Source organism: Parambassis ranga, chromosome 14 (assembly GCF_900634625.1).
Source record: "Parambassis ranga chromosome 14, fParRan2.1, whole genome shotgun sequence".
In the NCBI taxonomy this organism is placed as follows: Eukaryota; Metazoa; Chordata; class Actinopteri; family Ambassidae; genus Parambassis; species Parambassis ranga.
The window spans coordinates 12,078,235-12,099,609 of NC_041034.1; the positions used below are offsets into that span (position 1 = coordinate 12,078,235).

General features: G+C 41.8%; 4 protein-coding genes across 5 annotated transcripts; all 4 read right to left on the reverse strand.

Moving 5' to 3' along the window:
• Window positions 1-199: 199 nt before the first annotated feature.
• LOC114445722 (lipocalin) lies at window positions 200-1,631 on the reverse strand. The gene is made up of 6 exons (XM_028420874.1): window positions 1,465-1,631; window positions 1,005-1,144; window positions 844-923; window positions 643-756; window positions 457-558; window positions 200-375 (listed from the first exon to the last, which is right to left on the reverse strand). Exons 1-6 carry the CDS (start codon window positions 1,555-1,557, stop codon window positions 356-358), a joined length of 549 nt encoding a protein of 182 aa, XP_028276675.1. The 5' UTR covers window positions 1,558-1,631; the 3' UTR covers window positions 200-355.
• A 2,013-nt stretch (window positions 1,632-3,644) lies between these two features.
• On the reverse strand, window positions 3,645-6,827 carry LOC114446297 (palmitoyltransferase ZDHHC23-like). 2 transcript variants are annotated; one of them, XM_028421813.1, is made up of 5 exons: window positions 6,299-6,827; window positions 5,563-5,700; window positions 4,453-5,073; window positions 4,079-4,246; window positions 3,645-3,965 (listed from the first exon to the last, which is right to left on the reverse strand). In XM_028421813.1, the coding sequence occupies exons 2-5, from the start codon at window positions 5,679-5,681 to the stop codon at window positions 3,692-3,694; spliced, it is 1,182 nt and encodes a 393-aa protein (XP_028277614.1). In that variant the 5' UTR covers window positions 5,682-5,700; window positions 6,299-6,827; the 3' UTR covers window positions 3,645-3,691. The 2 variants fall into 2 exon arrangements, with proteins under 2 accessions (XP_028277614.1, XP_028277613.1); XM_028421812.1 differs by having other exon boundaries at window positions 4,079-4,255.
• A 2,485-nt stretch (window positions 6,828-9,312) lies between these two features.
• LOC114446392 (V-type proton ATPase catalytic subunit A-like) lies at window positions 9,313-14,193 on the reverse strand. Its single transcript, XM_028421994.1, has 15 exons — window positions 14,043-14,193; window positions 13,401-13,510; window positions 13,104-13,232; window positions 12,791-13,005; window positions 12,576-12,713; window positions 12,351-12,502; window positions 12,070-12,232; window positions 11,854-11,962; window positions 11,643-11,765; window positions 11,450-11,564; window positions 11,253-11,316; window positions 10,946-11,149; window positions 10,028-10,122; window positions 9,534-9,705; window positions 9,313-9,452 (listed from the first exon to the last, which is right to left on the reverse strand). The coding sequence occupies exons 2-15, from the start codon at window positions 13,480-13,482 to the stop codon at window positions 9,360-9,362; spliced, it is 1,854 nt and encodes a 617-aa protein (XP_028277795.1). The 5' UTR covers window positions 13,483-13,510; window positions 14,043-14,193; the 3' UTR covers window positions 9,313-9,359.
• A 1,085-nt stretch (window positions 14,194-15,278) lies between these two features.
• Window positions 15,279-18,423, reverse strand: LOC114446281 (wiskott-Aldrich syndrome protein family member 3-like). The gene is made up of 8 exons (XM_028421792.1): window positions 18,291-18,423; window positions 17,556-17,690; window positions 17,317-17,470; window positions 16,930-17,047; window positions 16,662-16,846; window positions 16,057-16,278; window positions 15,659-15,966; window positions 15,279-15,436 (listed from the first exon to the last, which is right to left on the reverse strand). The coding sequence occupies exons 1-8, from the start codon at window positions 18,421-18,423 to the stop codon at window positions 15,279-15,281; spliced, it is 1,413 nt and encodes a 470-aa protein (XP_028277593.1).
• Between the last annotated feature and the right edge of the window lie 2,952 nt (window positions 18,424-21,375).

Below are 21,375 nucleotides of genomic sequence, written 5' to 3' on the forward strand. Positions count from 1 at the left end.
GTTTTTATATTTATTTCATTTACAAGTTGTTGTATAGTTAAGTGTAACTAGACTTCTATGGGACGTAAATTATTGTTTTGTATACAAATCTGTACAAAGCGTGTAGATGTAAACACTTGATAAAAGGAAATCTCAACTGTGTTGTTATGGATGTACTTCAGCGTATTTGTTAAAAAAGCAAATAAAGCAAAGTATTTTATCTGTTGTTCTATTTTATCTGTGTTTATCTTTTTATTTTGCTGACAGTGTTGCTAAGTTACAACTGCAAGAACATGAAAACAGCATCTTGCTTATAGAAACCAGGTTGAAGAGCAGGATTTATCTTGATAGATGCAGATTTTTCACATTGTCAGATTTAAGCAGCTGGGCACTCCGCTAGAGAAGGAAAAACAGAATAAGCTGATACAAAACATCACTCTTCATTGATTTGAGGGTACAGAAATCTTTAAAAAGTACCGTTTTTGGGAAGAAAAGCAATGTTTTCAGGCAGGATTCCCGTCTGCAAGGAGAACTGTCTGAACTTCTCCATTATGTCAACACTGAGGTCGGCTGCACGTCCTGTGAACACATGCAACGTTAATCTGCTGCAGTGGGCTTAACACATTTCAATGAGTTGGACACTGATGATAGTGAGGACTGTACCATATAGTTTGTTGACCACAGTGAACTCATCCCCCTTGGTCTTGATGGTGTGAATCAGGGCGTACTCGTCATATTTCACATCAACCATGCGCATGTCATTCACATTGCCCCAACCTGGTAATGTAAGGGAATATCATAAAATGATATGAAAGCAGGCCTGCAGAACTGAGCATGCTGTCTCTGGGTTTGTGCTGCACTCACGCTCGCTGGTGTATAAAAACTTTCCGGGCACGTCAGTGTTCTTGGCCAGGTGGTTCATCCTCCAACAAGAGCCATCAGAGCTGCAGAGAAATCACCATTCACCTCTGTTATGAATTGTATGAAGTCATTAATGCTCCTTCATTCTGTCCTCTCACACTCACAGCAGACTGGCGTATGACATGTGCAGATCCCCATCTGCAGTTGGGGTGAACATGGCTGTGCCCATCTTCATGCTGTCTCTGCGGCTGACAAACCACTGGGCATTAGTGGCAAATCCGATCAGGTACCACTTTCCTGCCATCTGGAGACACACACACACACAAACATAATACAAAAATAACACAATATACTGTGCAAATATTCATTTAATAACCAATATTTTTAAGGTTATACCTAATTTAAAATGTGTAAAAGCACATTATCTTCGTGCAAGATTATAACTTAAATTCCATTTGATTGTATACTACATATGTGTTCTCTGAAAAAGCAGATTAATACAATAAATTAGTAAAAACATCGATGAATCCTGTGATTATATTCTAAAATAAATATTTGTGCCACTAAAAAACTGCTAACACATGCTCCGGTCTTTAAATGTCCTCAGCCAGTCATGTCACTCACCGCCTGTACGTTGAAGTCTGCCTGAGGTGCCACTTCAGAGGAAACCATGAGGGAGCAGAGCACTGCTCCCAGCAGGGTCAGCAGGAGATTCATAGCTACTGAGGAGGAGTGAGGTCAGTGCAGAGATGGTGATGGAAGATCTGGAAGTCTGTCTGTTGTTAAAGTTCAGCCTTGCCACCTTTTATATAGTGACTGAGAAAACCCCCTTTCCCTTACAGCCAGTGTACACACCCACAAACCCACAAACCCCTGGAGCTGGGATGGGTTCAAACATGCAAATCACACAGTATATTTTCACAGCAACAAGGTTTAGTGCTGCCAGCTCAGACATCAATCAAAGTGTGAGGGATAAATGGCAGACAGTGAAAACATGCAAAGAAACATGACTTGAAATGAAATCCTGTCAATCAAGCAGTGACTGTTAAATAGCAGGCCTTAAAAGACTTCATTTTAAACTTTTTATTTTCTGAGCACAAGCTGTAAAAAAACAAAATGGCACCTCAAAGTGGTAAACAAGGCAGTGGCTGCCCTCCAGTGCTTTCTGCGGCCCCGACCACAGAATCAAATTCATCTGTCAGCAGTTGTGATAGTTGTACACCACACAAATGCTTTCAGATCAGAGTCCAGATCATACTTCATGAGGAGAACTGCATGTGTGTCTCTTTTGTTGGTATAAAGCTGTAAACACTCACTTATAACCACCATAATTCAAGTGGAAGAATGGAAATAAAGTGACTCAATTGTAATTTACTGCAGTATATTGTATGAGTAGATTATATAGTGAAGCATCTCTAATGCTGTTAGCTGCTGGGGGCTTATCTCATGCACTCTGTTTTCTTCCTGATGCTTTGTGCAAAGACAAAGAGACGCATGCAGCTGACTTTTTACTGCATCTTTTCTCTGCTGCACAACCATGACTCCACTATGAAGAGAGGAACAAGTGCAATGTAGAAACAGAGCAGTGAGCCAGGCACAGGCAGATACATGCTGCAGTTCAAAGATTCCTCTGACCTACATACTTTGCTAGTTTAAACAGGTATGTTGTTAGTTCTGAGAAAATGATTGTTCAAGCCAATCTTGTGTTAGAAAAGTATATATGTTTGGGCATTTATTCAAGGGCTGATTGATCCGTCTGGAGCTGGTGATGGAAGAGCATTCATGGAGCGTACATATCCCATCTGTGTTATAGTAAAGTTCTTGGACCTCCTGGACGTGACCCATAGCAGCAGGTAGTAGACTGAGGGTGATAAATCATGTGTTAGTTGACTTCAGATTTTTGTTCCTGGGTGACTGCGTGAAGGTTCATTTATCTAAAAAAGTGCTGACGTTCTTTCTTTTTGCATAATTAGGGTTGCATAACTCTCATTCTTCTTTAGACTGTGGACTCCACAAACCTGCCACATGCATGCAAAAGTCTTTAGAATCAAAAGTTAAAATTTGCCAAAGATTTTGTGTCAGAAGGTTTTTATACACATAAGCCCTTGTGGATAAACTAAAGTGGTTATTATAGGATTCTGTTTGAATGTAACCCCCAAGAATAAAGGCTAGTTAGATATTCCTTATGTTCTTTTCTCAGATCTGATATATTCTCTTTTCTAAATTCAGACCTTATGGTCCGCACCCAAAGAATCGCCCTACTTTTGACTGAAGGTTTCAGTGGGATAAAAAAAAAACTGAAGCAGGTTTGCCTGAGGGCAACACCAGTGGAATTCATAGTTATGATAGCTCATTATGCTGAACCTGCTGCTCAGATGATTAGATTTCTAATTTGACATTTAGGCCTTTGGGCCTTTTGCAGCATGGCAGTTGTCAGTTCAGTAAAACTGTAGAGTTGTAGCTACTGAGCAGCCTGAGGGTGGCGCCAGAGGAAAGACTATCCATACTGCTGCTTCTGAGGAACATGCCAAATAAACCTTTCAGCTGAGTGATGGAAGAAATGTATTGATTTAAACAGTCCGGTCGATCTGCTCTGCCCATGATGTAGATGATATGTATGATAAGTAATAATGGTTAAGAGTGGGAAATGAGGATTCAAGAGTCTAAAAGGGAGACTATTTTTTATTTAACATTATAGTATATAGAGAACATTATGGTATATAGAGAAGTAGATAGAAGTAGAAGAAGTCCAAATATTTATGACAATTATACAAAATAACAATATTGCACTACAGACATGGATGGGCTGTGTCACATATGGTGCATATAGTCATGAAAGCACAAAGTGAAACTAGACCAAGTCAGTGAGGCTGGAGCGAGGAGAAACCGAGGCATCTGCCATGGTGAGGAACTCAACCCAATTCTGGTAGAAGCCACGTGAATGCTCTCCTGTGTTGATGACGAGTCCCCACAGACGGCTCTGGCCCGCTTTGTACCTGAGAGCCAGCTGAGCCTCCCGCTCCGTCACATTGAAGCTGATATTCAGAACTTGCACCACTAACAGGTAAAGCAGTCCACCGGTGACAATGCTGCTGTACCAAGCACAGGTGAAGCAAAGTGCTGTGCTGTAGAGAGAGAGAGAGAGAGAGAGAGAGAGAGAGCACAATGTATGTGCCAAATAATTAAGACTGGAAATACATAAGACAGAATACAACAGAACAGAACAAAAGTTGTGTACCTAAACTGGCCATAAACTCCAGGGCAGTAGAAGAGGGCTGTCATTAGATACTGTTGAGGGCAAAGGCTGCAAAGCACCAAGCTGATCCCATACAGAGAGGTCAGCACAAACACACACAGGGTCAGAAGAAAACTGCGATGGTTCGCCTGTCCAACGCAGCTGTTTATCCTACAACACCTCGACACATCACACAGACACACAACACAGCAGTCAGACCAGGTGAAGGCAGCAACACAACGTCTCCTACCTGAAGCTCATATGTGACTTATTTTTGTTTTTGTTTGCAGCCCATGTCTTTGTGTAGACGTCAATCTACGTATTATTGTGAGGAAAGTAAAGTTCACTGCACAGGTTACAAAAGAAATCTGACCCACCAGATACAGTGGTGGTCCAGTCGCTGTACACATGATCCGCAGGTCCGGCAGTGTCCAGCCCGCGGGGGTCGCATTATTTTGCACACCGGACACCTGCTCCAGTTTGTAGTCTGAGTCTCTTTTGTTATCTGCAGGCCTGAGGATGCCTCTGATTGGATAGATCCATTAACTTGTGTAGACTCCTCTTTACCCTCTTTACTGTGGCTGTGTGCTTCATAGAGGGAAGCTGTCACAAACCCTGGGCCTCTCTTGGTGTGAATTAGAGACACTATGGTGAAAATCATGCCAGCAGTCACAGCGCACAGCTGCAGCTGGCTGACATCCCCGCGAGGTAAAATCTCTGTGATGAAGAGGTAGTACATGTGGGCCAGAGAGTAGAGCGCAAGGGTGAGGAAGAAGAGGGTGCGCTTCTTCTTTCGGTGCGTGGCGTAGTAGTACCACAGCACCAGGCCAGGCAGAGCTGTCAGGATGATGAGTCCCAGCAGGTAGTGCAGAGCAGCAACCCTCAGCAGGACCGGCAGCAGCAGCAGGGCCGGGATCATGGAGACCTCTAGGTTGTCAATAATGGCCCTCAGAACAGCAGGCTGACATCCGCTTTTAGTGGGTTTGTTCTTCAGCCACCTACAGATGAACAGCAGTCACAAAGCTGCATTTCTTTTTTAGCTTTTTAAATATTGCCAAAATCCTTTAGAGGCCACAGAAACAACAGACTGGCCGAGGTCCCCCTTTAGTTAGTAGGAGCAATGTGTAAGATTGTGTGCTTCAAAAGTACAAATAAGTTAGCATCCTATCTGCTAGATGTGGACCAGTGTAGGCTAATACCTTCAGATGGGCTTTTAGTTCATTTGTATAGTTGTTGGAGTCCCATGATGCCAATGGTTGGGGTGACGGGATGTCACAAGACATGAAAAGGAAATGGAAGTGTGTCACAAGAGTGTCTGTGCTAAGGTCAGTCCTCTCCAACATCTGCTCCCTGGACATTGAAGTGGACTATATCTGATGTCTGCAGAGCATTGTCGATGAAGTGTAGAGACATTCTGCCTCTGCTGTGGAAGTAATTTTGTGTGGAGGCTTGTGTGTTCTCACTAAAGCAAATACCTGTTTTACTACCTGTTAAAGGCTTCATCCAGATCTTCACAGTCACAGCAACATCCGTACTGGTGGTTATCACACTCACAGCAACACATGGGCTCATCGGGCTCTGGAGGCTTTAACTTCTCCCATTTCATAATGGCTGGCTAAGGATGACTGAAGTTTGCAACACAGAAAGTGGCTGTCATTTAAAAAATGCACAGAGTAATCTGGTCCTATACTCACTGAAATTCTGTCTCATGTCAGAGAGGCAGGCTGACAACGTCCTAAACTACGCATCTACGCAGAGCAAAAATAAACACAAACCACTGATGCTGTTGTATACTACTACAGCACTGATCATAGTAATGCCACAGAATAACAATACATTACTATGAACGGTTACATAAATACAACGATTTTATAAAAATTAATAAATTCCATAATCAGATGATTCTCAGCTCCCAGGAGCTCCTAATGTAATTTGTTGAAACAAGGCCACTGCGTCCACAGGGACAAACTATCTGGGCCAGTAAACCCAAGATTTAAAGACTCTGAGATGTCATTGTGAGTTATCTTTTTAGTTTGATTTGTATACATCTGAAATATAGCCTGACACCGATCAATGAAGGAGCCATCAGAAAGATATTACAAAAGAAGGTCACATCACAGTGAGCGCTGGGCTAAGTTTTAAATCAATCATCATTGATTATCATTTCTAATAAAAAATAAAGAAGCATCTTCACAAAGATGCGTAATTTCTCTGTTGACTTACCTTTTGTTTTCCAAAATAAAAGCAGAAAAACTTCAGTATGGCTGAAGCGTCTGGTTTCCAGGAAAGAGTTCTGTGGTCTTTAAAGATGAATGATGAAAAGAAGATGAGCCCTTGTCACCAAGCTCCATCTGTGAGACACTGAGGGTAAAAAAGAGAAGAGCAGCCTAGTTTCTCATCAGTCATTTGTGTTGAAAAAAGCAAATTGGCATGTTTCTGCGGTGGTGGTGCTGCGGCAGCGCCGTGTCAGTGCAGTGAGCTGGTTTCTTGGATTCCCATGGTGGAAGTGTCCCCACAGACAGCAACTTCAAGTCCAAGTGGTTTGGTATTGTGTTGCATCGGCCAGCTCACTTTTCCAAAGGCTATCTTTCTCACATATCATTAAATAGTTCACAAGTCGTCCTCTGACATACTTGCTTTACAGCATCTATCAGTTTTCATTTTAGATTTTAACATTGGCATGCTTGGTAAATATAGGCGCTACCTCAACTGGCTGAGGGAGCCGGAGAGCCAGGAGTCTGTCATACCTCTCTCCACAGCTGAGGGGCTATGATGAGCTGTTCAAAAGCAGCAACAGCAGCCCTGATAATCCAGCTGGACGAGGGTGCGTGTATATGAAACATGACAGGCACTCATAGATGAGGGAGTGAGCAATGATCCACAGGGCAGCCCCACCTTCTGGGATCATGTTTCTTCCCACAAGCACTTGGACCTTGCTGCTCACACGCAGAGAACTCTGGAAGTGTGTGTGTGAGTGAGTGAGTGTGAGCGTGTGTGCGTGTGTGTGTGTGTGTGTGTGTGTGAGAGAGAGAGAGAGAGAGAGAGAGACAAAGATACCAACATGACAATGTGGTAAGTGACCCCCTCAGGTCATGTTTTCTTTCCTCTCACTCCCCAACCCACTATTCCCACCGTGGAGCACACACTCACGAAGCTACCCCACACAAGCCAGTTATGAGGAGAAAAATTCCTTTATTTTTATTTATTATGTCTCAAAAAACTTTTTCTACATATATACGATTTGTTTTTTGTTTTGTTTTTTGGTCTAAATGTATAAAATACATAAAAAAAGAAGAACAAAGAAGACACAACAATGTCTGCTTAGTTTCTTCCAGTTCAATTGTGCTCTGGGCCTGAGAGACTGGTGGACATAAAAGCATTTAGCGTTGTCAGACTGATGCAGCAGATAAGATGCAGATGAAAGCTTCTTGCAAGAAGAAGGTTTTGCTATTTCAGAAAAAATGCTAGTGATGCTAGCTGATCTGCAGTCAGCTTGAAATTCTAAACTAATCTATAAGGACTACAACATGAGTGTAATAATGCACACTATACCTACTGTATGTGTGCACAGCACAGGATGCAGCCTTTACCCCACTGCCCTCTCTTTACTACATCAGTGGGTAGCACTTAAACCATCAGATTCAGCATAATGGGAGCAGAAAGGAGTATTAAGTGTTTGTAAAAGCACAGCTTTTACTGCCCGTCAGTTAGTCAGTTAGTACTTTTTATAGAGCAAAACTTCAACCACAGCTGACATTTATTGTAATTAAGTAATGTTCATCATCACAAAGGTAGCAACATGAACACACTGTTCTGCTCTTCTCTACTTTCACCTTAACATGAGCAAACCCACTTAGCTTATGGTTTTGTTAATTTTTTTCAACACAGATACACACAGAAACATAGAAACCTTAATGTCTGCACTGTGTGTGTGTGTGTAAGTCTGGATAGATGGAATCAATGCAGAGAAAAGATGCTACTCTTGCTCCTGTGGGTTATGCTTCCATTAGTCTTAATGGAGCCCGGAACCTGAGATAGCGACTCTAATCTATTTTGGAGGATTTGATGCTGGACCCCTCTTAACCAACAGTGCATGCTGAAGAGAATGCATCAGCAAGCTGCTGAGACAGTGTGTGTGTAGCAAACAAAGCACAACAAGAGAACAAGGGTGAACAGATGATGATGATGATGATGTTCTTGCAGGGTGCAGGTTTTCATGGTACTTAGCAAGTATGTTGTTCCAGAATATCTACAAACATGTAGCTTCAGACCTACTTTTTTCAGTCCTGAAAACTTTTTTTAAATTTTGTTTAAATTGATTTTAACAGGATGTTAGCTTGGAACCATAATCAAACCGATGTAGACAGGGAAAGATAAATCTGGCATCAAAGGGAAAAGATGCAAATTGTTTTTCTATTGTTTCACTTTGAGGCTTAAATACCAAGTGTTCATAAGCTGAGTGTACAGTGATGTATCGCTTAAACAGGTCAGGACAGTTTAAGCAGATTGTTTCAAAGAAATCTTCAAACTAGTAGGTGGCTTAACGTTTCTGCCTCCGTGCCTTTCTTTCTTCAGCATGTGTGCGCCACCTACAGTCCTGACCTGTTCATAACTCAAAAGTCTTTCTCACACAAGTTGTAGTTATGATTCATAAATAATACAATCTTACTGAAACAACAGAAATGTTTTTGTTTACATTTATTTTAGGAGACAGTAATGTACCATGAACACAACAGTGAGATGTCTGTTACAACACAAACTAACAGATTCATTCATTCACAAGTTTTTATACATAATATCAAGTATATAGCCGTCACAACATCACACTTAAGAGGTAAGAGGTGGAAGAATGTAAACCCCCTGATACATTACACAGTGCCTCTGTCCCTTTATTCAAGTGCCTGTCCCCATTTGATTCATCATCTGCATTGATCACTGGAGGGAAAAGAAACACTCATTTCCATTCTTCGTTGCAGCTTGTGTGTAGTGCAGCATTGATTTTAACCACAACATGATGGTGTAGTGATCTATAAGTGCTAAGTAATGAGAGGACTAGCTTTTTTCAGGTGTCTCTGGGGTTTCCAGTATTCATGATGGGTAGAGTTCTAAAAAAAATAATGACAAATGCAAATTTGTGCAGGTCATGGAATGTTTAAGGGGATGTAAACACAGAGGAATACACATGACAGAAGCACACATTCAGAACACGGGCCAATTCATCTGCACTCTGTTGCACTGCACTGGGGTTTTGGATATTTGGGAGAAGAGCTGAGAGGTAAGAAACTCATTCCTCCAAAGTCCGGAAGGCGTTCTGCATGTCCTCCAGCAGCTGAGCATACTCTGCTTTTATCTTAGCCTCACCATCTTTAACAGGGTCCTGGAGAATATACAGTAGTTAATACGAGTTTTATTTTTATATAACTAAAACAATCCTCTCCAAAAATGAACAATGGCCCACCTTGAACTTCATGGAGCTGATCTTGTACAGGACCTCTCCCATGTGCTCCCTGATCATGGCCCAGGTGATTTTGTTGTCGCTCTGAGCTGTGGACTCCACAGCATGTCGAGCCATGTCGTAGAAAGCTATCATATTTGAGAGGATGCCAACAGTCTTGTAGAAAGGGCAGAACCTGTGTTTGACGAGGGGAGAGCGTGTGAAGCTCGTTATGTAATCATCAAATCAAAGAAAATATTCACAGACATGTCTCTTCATATCCACTGATACAATAATGATAATCAGATGCTGCTTACTGTAAAACATTTTGATTTCTGACATGTTTACTTGCTTAACAGTGGTGACCTTCCTCTGGATCTTTATGTACCAACTCGCTGCTCTTGTGGAAATTTTACTCATAAAATGTTGTCTTTAATCACACACGGACCTAATTTTACAGGATCCAGAACTTTCCAACTTTTATATCACTTCTAAATGTGTTTTTAACAAGCCTTTACCTGTCATAGGGGGTGTAACCATTCTGCTGCAGGAAGTCATCCTTTATGAGCTTTGCGACCTCCAGAGTAATTTTATCAGTCTCAGCAAGGGAGGCCTGTGAATGAAACAGAGAAGTCAGTTCCCCTGATGTTAACCAGGTTGGCATGCTATCAGTTTGAAAGACTTAAGCTGGACCCATACTCCGCGAGAACAGAGAACTCCCTTCCCCCTGCAGACGTTACGCCCACAAAATGACGTCATTTTTTTATCTCGGACCGCCCGTTGGGCAGCTCTCTCGGACACATGGCCCAGGCAGAACTTTTTCGCTCAAGGTTGTGTGTCAACCATGCTGTGATTGGTCGGAATTTATTGGGCATGATGAATGTGGAGAAGCGCAAGAGCTTCTTCAGGTGCAGAACACACAGACAGAAGGAGGAAGTACAGCGACAATGGACAATTTAGATGAGCAGCTGGCAAGAAACACCGCGCACAGAGGAGAGCGTCTGTCCAAAAGGTGGCGATAAAAATTAATCCCAGTATTGATCATGGTGTTACAGTGGCTTGCGCACATTAAACACCAGGAGACGGGATGTATTATTGCAGATAGTCATCCACACATTCACAGAATTAAACTCACACAGACCAGAGGTCTGCTACAGTCAGCTACACTGATCTTCTATCTATTGTCATGCTATGCGCCCTCTTCCCTGAACATTATCAGCTCGTTAGGCCAGGTAACCATGACTGTGCTCACAATTTGCAATACAATTGCATTGTCAACCTTTGTGTGTGACGTGCGCTGCGTAGGAGGGCCGTATGAGGAGTTCTGCACACACACGTGTGTACCACCCATGGAGCGAGTTCTCTGTTCTCGTGGAGTATGGAGCAACCATTAATTATGGGGTTCTATCCAGTGTATACAAATGAACCTCCCTCACCTTGCCTACAAGCTGCACGATTTCAGCCAGGTCCTCTTCCTCTTGTAGAATCTCCTTTGCTTTTGTCCGAAGAGGCACAAACTCAGGAAAGTGTTTGTCATAATACTCATCTAGAGCTCTTGTGTACTTGCTGTAGCTGATGAGCCAGTTAACAGAGGGGAAATGCTTTCTCTGAGCCAGCTTCTTGTCCAATCCCCAGAACACCTAAAATGAAGAAAAAAGTCTCACACACAAAAGAAGACATCCTGACTGCAAAGATGTTCAAATGTTGGGATGAGAAGCAGACAAGTCATTGCCCATTACTTACCTGAACAATTCCCAATGTGGCAGAGGTGACAGGATCTGAGAAGTCTCCACCAGGGGGCGACACACTACAAAAAATTCACAGTATTAAATTAATATTCACCTAAATTATTAGCACTTTGGTGTGTGTAGCTGTCCGATTGAGTCCCTCAATTGAAAAGCTTCCTAATCACTTCAATATAGATTTCAACGGCTACTCACGCTCCCACTATGCTGACACTGCCTTCTCGCTCTGGATTTCCCAGGCACTTCACACGTCCAGCACGCTCATAGAATGAGGCCAGCCTGGCGCCGAGGTAAGCAGGATAACCACTGTCTACAGACACAGTCAAAAACAATCACCTTCACTGTCTGGTTAACTTATAAACAAATCACATCTAACCAATAAACTCACCAGCAGGCATTTCTGCCAGCCGTCCAGAGATTTCTCTCAGAGCTTCAGCCCATCGAGATGTCGAGTCAGCCATCATGCTGACATTGTAGCCCATATCTCTGAAGTATTCAGACAGTGTGATTCCTGCAGAGGCATGTTGTAAATGTCAATGGATTAATTCCCCTCTAGGATTAATAAAGTGTATCTATCTATCAGTCTGAATGGTTGATACCTGTATAAATGGAAGCCTCTCTAGCAGCCACAGGCATGTTCGATGTATTAGCAACAAGGGCTGTTCTTTTCATGATGCTCTCTACTTTGCCATCAACTTCCATAGTAAGCTGTTGGGCAAGATCAGTGTTAACATGAACACTGGGGAATTGTTTTCTCAAACAAATATCTTATAACTTTTTTCTCTTTAAGTGTGACTTTTTTTTCTTCCACTAACCTCGGGGAAATCGCGCAGTACTTCAGACATTTCATTTCCACGCTCTCCACAGCCGACGTAAATGATAACGTCACTGTTGGAGTACTTGGACAGTGACTGCGAGATCACAGTCTTTCCACATCCGAAGGCTCCTGGTATAGCAGTGGTGCCGCCCTGCACACATCTGTAAAGCACAAAGGCCATACAGTTTCATCTGCAGTTTGCAGATTTATATACCATAAACAAATGATGTAGCTCTTGGAAGACACCAGCTGATGAGCCACTCTGTGAGCGATACATACGGGAAAAGTGCATCCAGAACTCTCTGACCAGTCAGGAGTGGATGGTTGGCAGGTAGTTTCTCTGTTACTGGACGGACTTGTCGTACTGGCCACACCTGCACCATGGTGAACTTCTCTTTTATTCCTTCAAACTCAAGCTCCAGAACCACATCCTAAATGAAAAAAAGATCTGAAAATCAGTTTTTATCAAACTGAAAGCCATTCTGCTTTTGGAGCAACACTCACAGAAATGTCATAGTTTCCAGGAGGTGCCAGGTAGGTGATGGTGCCCCTGTTGCGAGGTGGAAGCATCAGCTTGTGTCTGATTAGAGAGTTTTCAAACACAGTCCCATAGATATCTCCGCCAGTTATGTGACTGCCAGCCTGGAGAAGGGATCACATAAAATAAGTCAGATCATTTAAAAGACACGAGAGACTAAGCTGAAATGTGTTTTTCTTACCCGAAGGCTCTGACCAGGTGAAAATTCCCATTTAGTGTCTCTGTTAAGAGCGCCGATGTTTACTCCTCTTGGGATGTAGATGCTTTGAGTGAGGTCATTGATGTCTTTTAGTGGACGCTGTATACCGTCAAAGATGGAGCCCATGATACCTGGTCCCAGTTCTACAGAGAGAGGTTTTCCTGTTCTAAGTACAGGATCACCAACAGACACACCAGCTGTGGTATAGAGTAAAGGGGAACCAACAACGAAATCTTTGAAGCCTGTTTATAAAGTTTAACTACTGCGGAGTGTAATAAGGCAGCAGAAAGGATACATGTCTCCTCGTAGACCTGGATAGTTGCCATGTCTCCTTCTAAACGAATAATTTCTCCCACCAGCTCACTGTGACCAACACGAACCAGCTCGTACATGGCTGCGCCTGCCATCGCAGTAGCTGTCACCACTGTTGATTAAAAGACAAGATAAGGACGTACTAAAATTATTTAATGTCTGCTGGATAAAGAATGAAGTGGGCTCTGATATGTTTAATTCATGTGTTTGGCAGGGGCTTGAATGTAGTGTAATCATTTAATACTATTATGTAATGCAACCAGAAGAGAATAAACCAGACCTGGTCCAGAGACACCATGTACATATCCAAACTGGCTTTCTCGCTCCTCATCCCGAATCTTAGGAAGCTTTGAGGTATCCATCTTGGTAGTTTTTGCCTTAAAAAAATCCCTTGAAGCACAAATAGGAGGCAGAGATGCTCACATGTCATTTATGTTTAAATACACTAAGGAAGCAAAACTTCAACACACATCCTACATAATGATAGCGAGCTACACAGTAAATAAAACAGCACATCTTTGTTTTAAACATTCATCGATTACAAGGAGACTTAAGTGAGCACCACAGTGTGCTGCTTTGAATGAATGGCCAAGTCTAGCAGTGTTAAGGTCACAAGCTAACTCTCTAAAGCCGCAAAATGTTTTACCAAAGAAAATATACATCAAGACAGTCGAGGATGTATCTTTAGCCAGATGGCAGAACAGTGTTTGTCACTACTACACACGTAAGATCAGACCAAAGCTGATTTGTGCGTGTGTGTGCGTATGGGAGGTCAGGTGACTAGCTAGCAAACACTAGCTACCTAAATCATTCAACACACAGGTTAAGCTAAACAATCGATTGTTTTGCAATATGTAACACGAGACTGAAATGAAAACTATTCTGGATCAACAACACATTATGTCCAAAATAAAACTCTCACCTTTTATTGAAAAACAGTTGTCCAGCTTTATCTCCACCGTAGCAGGCTGAGGAGAAGCTTTACTGTGCTAATCACCTGCCAAACACCGGACTGTCACAGGAAGAAAACACCTCCATTGTGGCTCAAGCGGCTCTCTCCGTATAAACGGCAGTTAGCCGTCTGTAGAGCCAATATGGCGTCTGACGGTCAACAGTTTCCTGGTAGATTAGTTCCGTCGTTCTCTGCCTCCAGATGCACTACTGACCTCTGCTGGATAAAAATACAAAGTACACCTACTAACTAACCTACTAACTAATCTTTATTTTATTTAATGATTTGAAAGATCAAACAAAAATCTTAGTTTACCGACTGCAAATTCCACCTTCCATTCAAAACATTTTTATCTTGTTTCTAAATTTTATTTACATTTTCCATTATTATTTCATAAATATGTATGGCATTTTCCCCCTAATTTCAAACACATTTAGTGTGTAGAAAAGAGGAAGAGAAAACAGACAATTACGGCAATTATTTTAAAAACTTTAATGTTAGTTCATCATTTTCAAAGACAAACATCACAAACAAATAATAATTTACTGGCAGAACCAAACTGTGCACAGTTCATAATAATCTACAACAACAACTACTACACACATGGTGGAACAGTGAGATGGTCACAAACTGAGGTAGCAGTTATAAAAGGTCAAATGAATGTAATCTTCAAGGACTGACATTATACAGGGATTTGTGCTTTTATGTGCTGAATATCACCAGGACAATAAATTAACTGGTAACTAATAATGTCCAGAACATTGCTTTATAAAGCTGCAAGTGTTAATGATTTTCATTATAGCAAAAGAGGCAGCATGTCCAGTGCCCTGACACTCAAGCATAATATTAAGTCAGTCTCTACATGAATTATTTGTAGCTGTTCTTAGCTTGCAGTGACACATCAGAAACAAGACCTGGTGCTGAGACTACTGTGTCATATAGGTGTGGTGTGTTCAAGGACAGTTTATTAAAAACATGCAGTTTGATGTTCAAAGTTATGAAAACTAATGGCCTTTGTGGTATAAAACAGAACATTAATCCATCTTTAATTTATCATAGTTGATTAAAACAGTGGTCCAAACTGTGTAGCTACAGAAGTAGTGGCTTGATGCACAGATCCCACTAGGTGGAGCCAAATGCTGCCTTGTTTTATTTACAATGAGAAGCCAATAAGGCAAAACTTCAACCAGCTGCTGTGTTTTTTGGTCAGTCAGACCACTCATTTTCATCAAGCTCGGAGTCATCTTCAGAGTCACTGTACTCAACTGCAATGCGCCTGGAAAGAATGGTGGCCACGTCGTTGCCTACTGGCTCCCGCTTGCTCTGCTGTTCCTGCTGCTCTTGGACTTTCTTCAGCTGTATGCCTGGTGAGGACAAGCATGTATTAAATCTTCAAACTCTGTCACAATTTTACTCACTGTGGGTTCATTTTTCACTGGAGCCTTTAAGTTATGTGCCTCTATGGAAAGAGCACAATCATGTCCAGAAGTACAGTACAGGTTTGTTTTATGTCCTCTCAAGCACTCTTGTCCTCTCTGCTCTGTGTAAACACAGCCTCACACCTACAAACAGATCCCCCAACTCACCCATGCGGATGGCAGACAGCAGGTCACTTCTTGCATCCCTCACAGGTTTGGTCTCAGCTCTGCTGCCTTCACTGTGTCCTGCTAGGTGTGAGGGAACAACAGGAGGAGGGAGTGGAGGAGGCGGGGGACCTGGGGGAGGAGGAACCATACGAGGCCCCAGAGGAGGAGGTACTGGGGGGAGTGGGTATCCTGGTCCTACATGCAAAACTCCGTTATGTGGTCTTGGTGGAAGTGCACCCAGGGGAAAACCAAAGGCTGTCTGGGCTGATGGGATAGGGGGACCTGGAACAGGAGGTGGGGGTGCAGAGCTGTTTGACAGCAAAAGAAAGAGGATTATGTTGCTGGAAAAGTCATATTATATTTGGGTCGCTCTGTGATTATGCAGCAAACAAACATACTTGTGATCTGGAGGTAGACAAGTAGAACCATTCATGCGGTCTGCAGCATTGGGCTCTGCTATGGCATAGGTTACTCTCTTGTAGTTTACATCAATGCTGTGGTATTCATGCTCCACAGGTGGCGAGGGGTGTGCATTTCCAGGGATGTAATCATGAGACTTGGCAAAGTTATAAGCAGTGTGGGCGGGCACCGGAGGGATCGGGTAGTCTAGGAGGTCAGGCCTGGAAAAAAATGCCACACAGAGAGATTCTTATGCAGATGCCTTCACACATCCAGATGGTGGATTTGCTGTTACAAAAATCAAATCTGAGGAGTCACTGAAAAAGTGAAAAAGTCACTGATTTTTGGATAAAAAAAAATAACTTTCTTTTACTTTTAACAAAAGTTTTCCTGAATCTACATCTGGTTTCACACATTTCTGCATATAACCCAGCCCACCTTGTTTAAGTTTAAAACAGGCACCAGGAAGCATACACAATATTTTAATATTTAATTTTTATTTTGAACACACAGAAATCATGCATGATTTTTTTAGTATAGTTAAAACAAGGCCAAACGTTTCAGGTATATAATAACACAGTACAACTTTAATCAAAGCACTGACCTGCCATCTGGAGAGAGCGAGCCCTCAGACGACGCTCCATGCCGGAGCGTCTGGGGATGGCGGTGATCCGGACGGAGCTCTTTATCAAAAGCCATCATGTTCCACTCCTGCCTGCGGTTTCGTGCCTTTCTCACCTTCTTCACCTCACGTTGAAGGGTGGTGCTTTCCACACATCGCTTCTGCTCCTAGGAAGGAGGTGATGAATAGAATGAACAAGCATCTCATGATGAGTAAAGACATAGAACAGCTGAACAGAGTATGTTGTTACCCTTTGCCGTCGCCTTTCTTTCCTCTTATCCTCTGTGTCCTGAAGCATCTTCTCTTTCCACAGGTCGAAAAAGTATGATGGGTCCGAGTAGAAATTCATTGCATCAGTGGAGTCCTCTCTTTATGTCAGAAACAAGTTCCAACATGATACATTAGTATCTGGAAGATACCATGTAACGATTGTGCTGTCAAGACATCTACTTAAGTGAGCATGCTTGAAGAAGTGTGATGAGATAGAATAAGTGATGCTTGTTTTATAGTGTATTGTAAGCACATGATGTGAAGTTGTTGTTGATGCTGTAGAAGTGCCTGGCAAAGGTTGATGGGAACACTAAAATATAAAGATATACGCACATGGCATACGACCTAACTTTAACACCTGCAGTACCTGTAGGCAGTGAGAGTGCTGAGAGGGGGAGGTCGGTCGCTACTGTTGTACATGTCCGCCACACAGTTCGGAACGCTGCACTTGGACAAGACCTGCTGGTTTTGGACAGTGGAGCTTTTGAAAGCTTTCCTCATGTTAATATCTTGAAGAGAGACTAAAAAAACACCAGGAAAAAATGTTTTAGGTTTAATACAAAGCAGACTGAATGACAGATATGAAAACACCAGACAGATGCTTACCCTCCTCCACGCTGGAGTCCAGCTGGGTGACCTTGATGGCCAAGCGGTCCATGCGGTCCTGGAGAGAGTTGGCACGTACATAGAAGGTGTTGGCTTCATTAAACAGCTCCCCAAACACATTTTCTGCATGTTTACCTGCCACCAGAGAAAAAGGCAGAGGAAGACAGAAAGTGTGTCACATATCACAGGCAATAACATCAAGAAACATCTGTGATATTGCACATTTCTAAATCAATTATAATGTTCTGAATTACGTACAAACATTAACTGTTAAGTTTCAGCACATTACACCATGAAGGAACAGCTCTGATCCACTTAACGTGGAAGCTATGATTAGACTCCCTGTGTTGTGTCTCCGCCCACCTACTCTACTCTCCGTCCTGTCTGCCTGTGATACAAAAGCTTTACGGTAAGCCCTAAGCTGCAGTAACTTCACTAAATCCGCATATACACACAAATGAGAGTGTTCATGGGCCAGATGTCCAGGAGTAGCTTTGCTTCCTAAAATAGTCAGTCCCTCTTCCTTGTGTGTCTCATATTTGAGAGCACAGCTGTTAAAAAAACACATAGGTATGCTAATCCCTTCCTGAACATTGCAAATTAATGAACCACTCGTCCCCTGCCCTGGTTATATAATGAGTGTTGATAGTCTCTCTTGGTGCAGTAAGGCCTTTTCTGATGATAAAAACAAAGCAAAACACAATGACAGTGACAGAAATGTTATTCTGATCTTACTCAGACTACTGAGCTGCCGGATGATGGCCGATAGTGTGTTGTTGGTTACACATTCCAGCTCATTTCCAATTCCCTCAGGCACGACACCGTGGCACAGGTGCCGAGGCTCAATGTTTCTCTTGACCAGAGGCATGACCCCTTCTCACATCTTGGCCACCACACCTGCTGATGGACAGAGAACAGAGCTGAGGGCTCAGTGGATACTGTGACCGGCAGAGTGCAACAATCAACACATTTAAGCAACATTAGATCAGATAATCTAACAAAGAGACTATGTGCATAGGGTGCACTGACCTCCATTAACAAAGTCAAGGTTAATGCATATATTTGCTACTGCACTGTTATTCATTTTCTTTCTATAGTAGCAGATAAAACAGTTCAATACAAGTCTTGTAATTCTTTACTTAAATCAACATTATGCAATCAACAAGTATGCTTGTTGAATAAGTGTTCAGAGCTGCGATAGACAGACAAATAAATAAATAAATAAATGAACACCTGAATATTTTGTTTTATTTGTCGGGCCATTTGTGGTTGAATGTCTCAACTTATCACCACCTGTCAAAGTGGTACACCTATTGTATGTGTCTAGGTATTTTGTTTTTGTAAAGACAACAGATGTGCCAGTTTTTTTTTAGCCCTTTTGCAATTCACTTTGCACATGTTTAATACATGGACTTGAAACAAGGGATTGTGTGACTGCTGATGATTATAGACAGAGGTGAGCCCGAAAACAGAAAAAACAAAAGTAACATCAACTATTACATACTTTTAAAATATTTATTTAAATCAGAAAAAAAAACAAATGAGACAGAGCATTTCCAATTCAAACATATTGTATAATGTACAGTATTCTGTACTCTGATTATTGTGCTCAAAACGTCAACACAAAATAAGACCAAAGAACAGAAAAAAATGAAACAAATACCATAATCATACAAGTATATAACAGATTAGATTAAGAATTATGAACCCTAATGTTGCATTTATAAATATTTGTATTATGTAGGCTAATTATACCTAACTGTGGAAGTTGTTAGGAAAAAGAGCGGTATTAAAAAATAAAAATAAAAAATAAAGAAAATGTGTAAGGTTTAAGAAAAGAGTAAAGACCATAGACCGTATTGAAAAAGAAACAAAAAAGAAAAGGTAAGAGGCAGAGAAAATTTACTAGGAAGCCATATTTGTTTTTAGTGTGACAGGTGTGTTACGTTTCCCATAAATCATTGCGCAGCGGAACGCATTGATCGCACGTCATCTTTTAGCTAGCAGGCACTCAACTAAATCTGTTTTCGCAAGAGAAAATGTGAGCTTCTAACGGGTAATTTTGTTCATACTCAAAACATGAGACACATAACAATATAAGTGCTAAACAACATTACTGTTTTAACACGCAGTGCGGTTTCCTACCATAGGTTGCAGTTGGGCTAGCTTGTCAGTTGCGTCAACGGACGCCTTTTTCGCGTCAGCACGCAGGAAAGTAGCTGTTAGATGTCCAGTCCAGTGTGTTTGTGCCAAATTAAGCAGACTATCCGCTGGCCTGTTGCAGTGTGTTGAACGGTGACAGTCATCTCTGCAGGGCGGCGTGGCACTCTGAAAACAAATCTCATGTCCAAATCGCAGCTTGAGCCATGGGGGGATTTGGCCAGCAGATTTACTCCTGTCATCCAATCAGAGCCTTCATGACAGCCGTTTGATATCCAGCAGCGTTTTATTTCAGGACCTATTAGTCCTATTTTTGTGCACTATTAGCTGCCTTCTATGAATCGTATATATATAACATTTTTTCATAGCATCTAATCCAAATTTAAGACTGCACCTTATTGATTCTTAAGTGCTGTTAAGGGCTTGTTTTTCTTTGAGTCCAGCAGCAGAAGATAGCTTATTGGCCCATTACACAATGCAGCCCAATCACTTCAGTAACCTCAGGGTGTCATTTCTGCAGATAGACCAATTTGTTTTACCTATCCAAGATCATTAAACACATTTAATAGTCCTATTCAACTATAGGACATTTTCATGCATGCTTTAAATCTTTGTTAATGTACTGCATCATTTAACTTGCTTCATATGTTATTACTCCACACCACCCACTTGACATAAACAGCAGCATATCAGACCCAGCTTGTCTGTTAACATCTAAGTGGGGACGACCTGGATTTATAGTGAAATGAGACACTCAGATTGAAAGCTCCACACACATACATACTGTTCTTTTCTCACAGATGGCATAATCTGGATTGTGGGAGGGAGGAGTGTAACCCAGATATGTGGGCTTACATCTTTATAAGTAGCACAGCATGAAACTAAAACTCACAGTTATTACAGGAGAATTGCTTGTTTTACACTGACTGTGGTGACTTCCTCAAACCTCCAAAGTCGCCAGATGAGAAGAGAGATGGGCCCTACCTATTTGTCTAACGCGCTGTAATGTGTGATAAATAAGACACTGAATCCGGCTTCCTCTTGATGAGATTTTATATAGATGATCATGAAATATAACACTGCATTGCTGAGATGAATACTTAAACCAAAATAATGAACTGGTGATGAACGTGTAAAGGTGTGCGCTATGGTATGTTACATTACACTGAGTTATATATAATGATACTGCTGACAACAAAAACTGTGGCTACCCAGCTTCCTTCTCTCCTCCTAACCGCCGGTGAGCGAGTGCCTGTTTTATAGATCCCAGCAGAGCAGTAGATTAAAACAGAGAGCAGGCGGTTCTTTGATAGATCTGACACATGAGTAAGGCTTCATCTTAACATCTGCATGGTTCTGATGTGTGGCACAGAAGTCAACTGGATAAACACACACACATATATATATATATATATATATATATATATATGTATATATATATATATATATGTGTGTGTGTGTGTGTGTGTGTGTGTGTGTGTTTGTAAAGCAGACACAAAAGTTCTACAGTCCTGTGATACTAAAACCTCAACATAGTAAATTGTCCAACACCTTATGATAGGAGTGAGCAGACTTTTTAAATCTTAAATTACAGTTCATAACCCTCTCCACATAATCAAGTCTCGCCACAGAGGCACGAGCATTTATTTGTGGGTTAAGT

Bases quoted from the DNA above. Each gene is read 5' to 3' on its own strand.
- LOC114445722 (XM_028420874.1), bottom strand. From the start codon at position 1,557: ATGAATCTCCTGCTGACCCTGCTGGGAGCAGTGCTCTGCTCCCTCATG. The intron at 1,145-1,464 runs GTGAGTGACATG...GTGTGTCTCCAG, and splicing joins CAGACTTCAACGTACAGGCG to ATGGCAGGAAAGTGGTACCT. The intron at 924-1,004 runs GTGAGTGTGAGA...ATTTCTCTGCAG, and splicing joins ATGTCATACGCCAGTCTGCT to CTCTGATGGCTCTTGTTGGA.
- LOC114446297 (XM_028421812.1), bottom strand. From the start codon at position 5,681: ATGAAATGGGAGAAGTTAAAGCCTCCAGAGCCCGATGAGCCCATGTGT. The intron at 5,074-5,562 runs GTAGTAAAACAG...GTTCATCTGTAG, and splicing joins CTGGATGAAGCCTTTAACAG to GTGGCTGAAGAACAAACCCA. The intron at 3,966-4,078 runs GTACACAACTTT...CTCTCTCTACAG, and splicing joins GGAGTTTATGGCCAGTTTAG to CACAGCACTTTGCTTCACCT.
- LOC114446392 (XM_028421994.1), bottom strand. From the start codon at position 13,482: ATGGATACCTCAAAGCTTCCTAAGATTCGGGATGAGGAGCGAGAAAGC. The intron at 12,233-12,350 runs GTATGTATCGCT...TGTGCTTTACAG, and splicing joins GTTCTGGATGCACTTTTCCC to ATGTGTGCAGGGCGGCACCA. The intron at 11,150-11,252 runs GTAAGTAATGGG...TCTTCATTTTAG, and splicing joins CCACATTGGGAATTGTTCAG to GTGTTCTGGGGATTGGACAA.
- LOC114446281 (XM_028421792.1), bottom strand. From the start codon at position 18,423: ATGCCTCTGGTCAAGAGAAACATTGAGCCTCGGCACCTGTGCCACGGT. The intron at 16,279-16,661 runs GTCAGTGCTTTG...ATTTTTTTCCAG, and splicing joins TCGCTCTCTCCAGATGGCAG to GCCTGACCTCCTAGACTACC. The intron at 15,967-16,056 runs GTATGTTTGTTT...GCTGTCAAACAG, and splicing joins TGTCTACCTCCAGATCACAA to CTCTGCACCCCCACCTCCTG.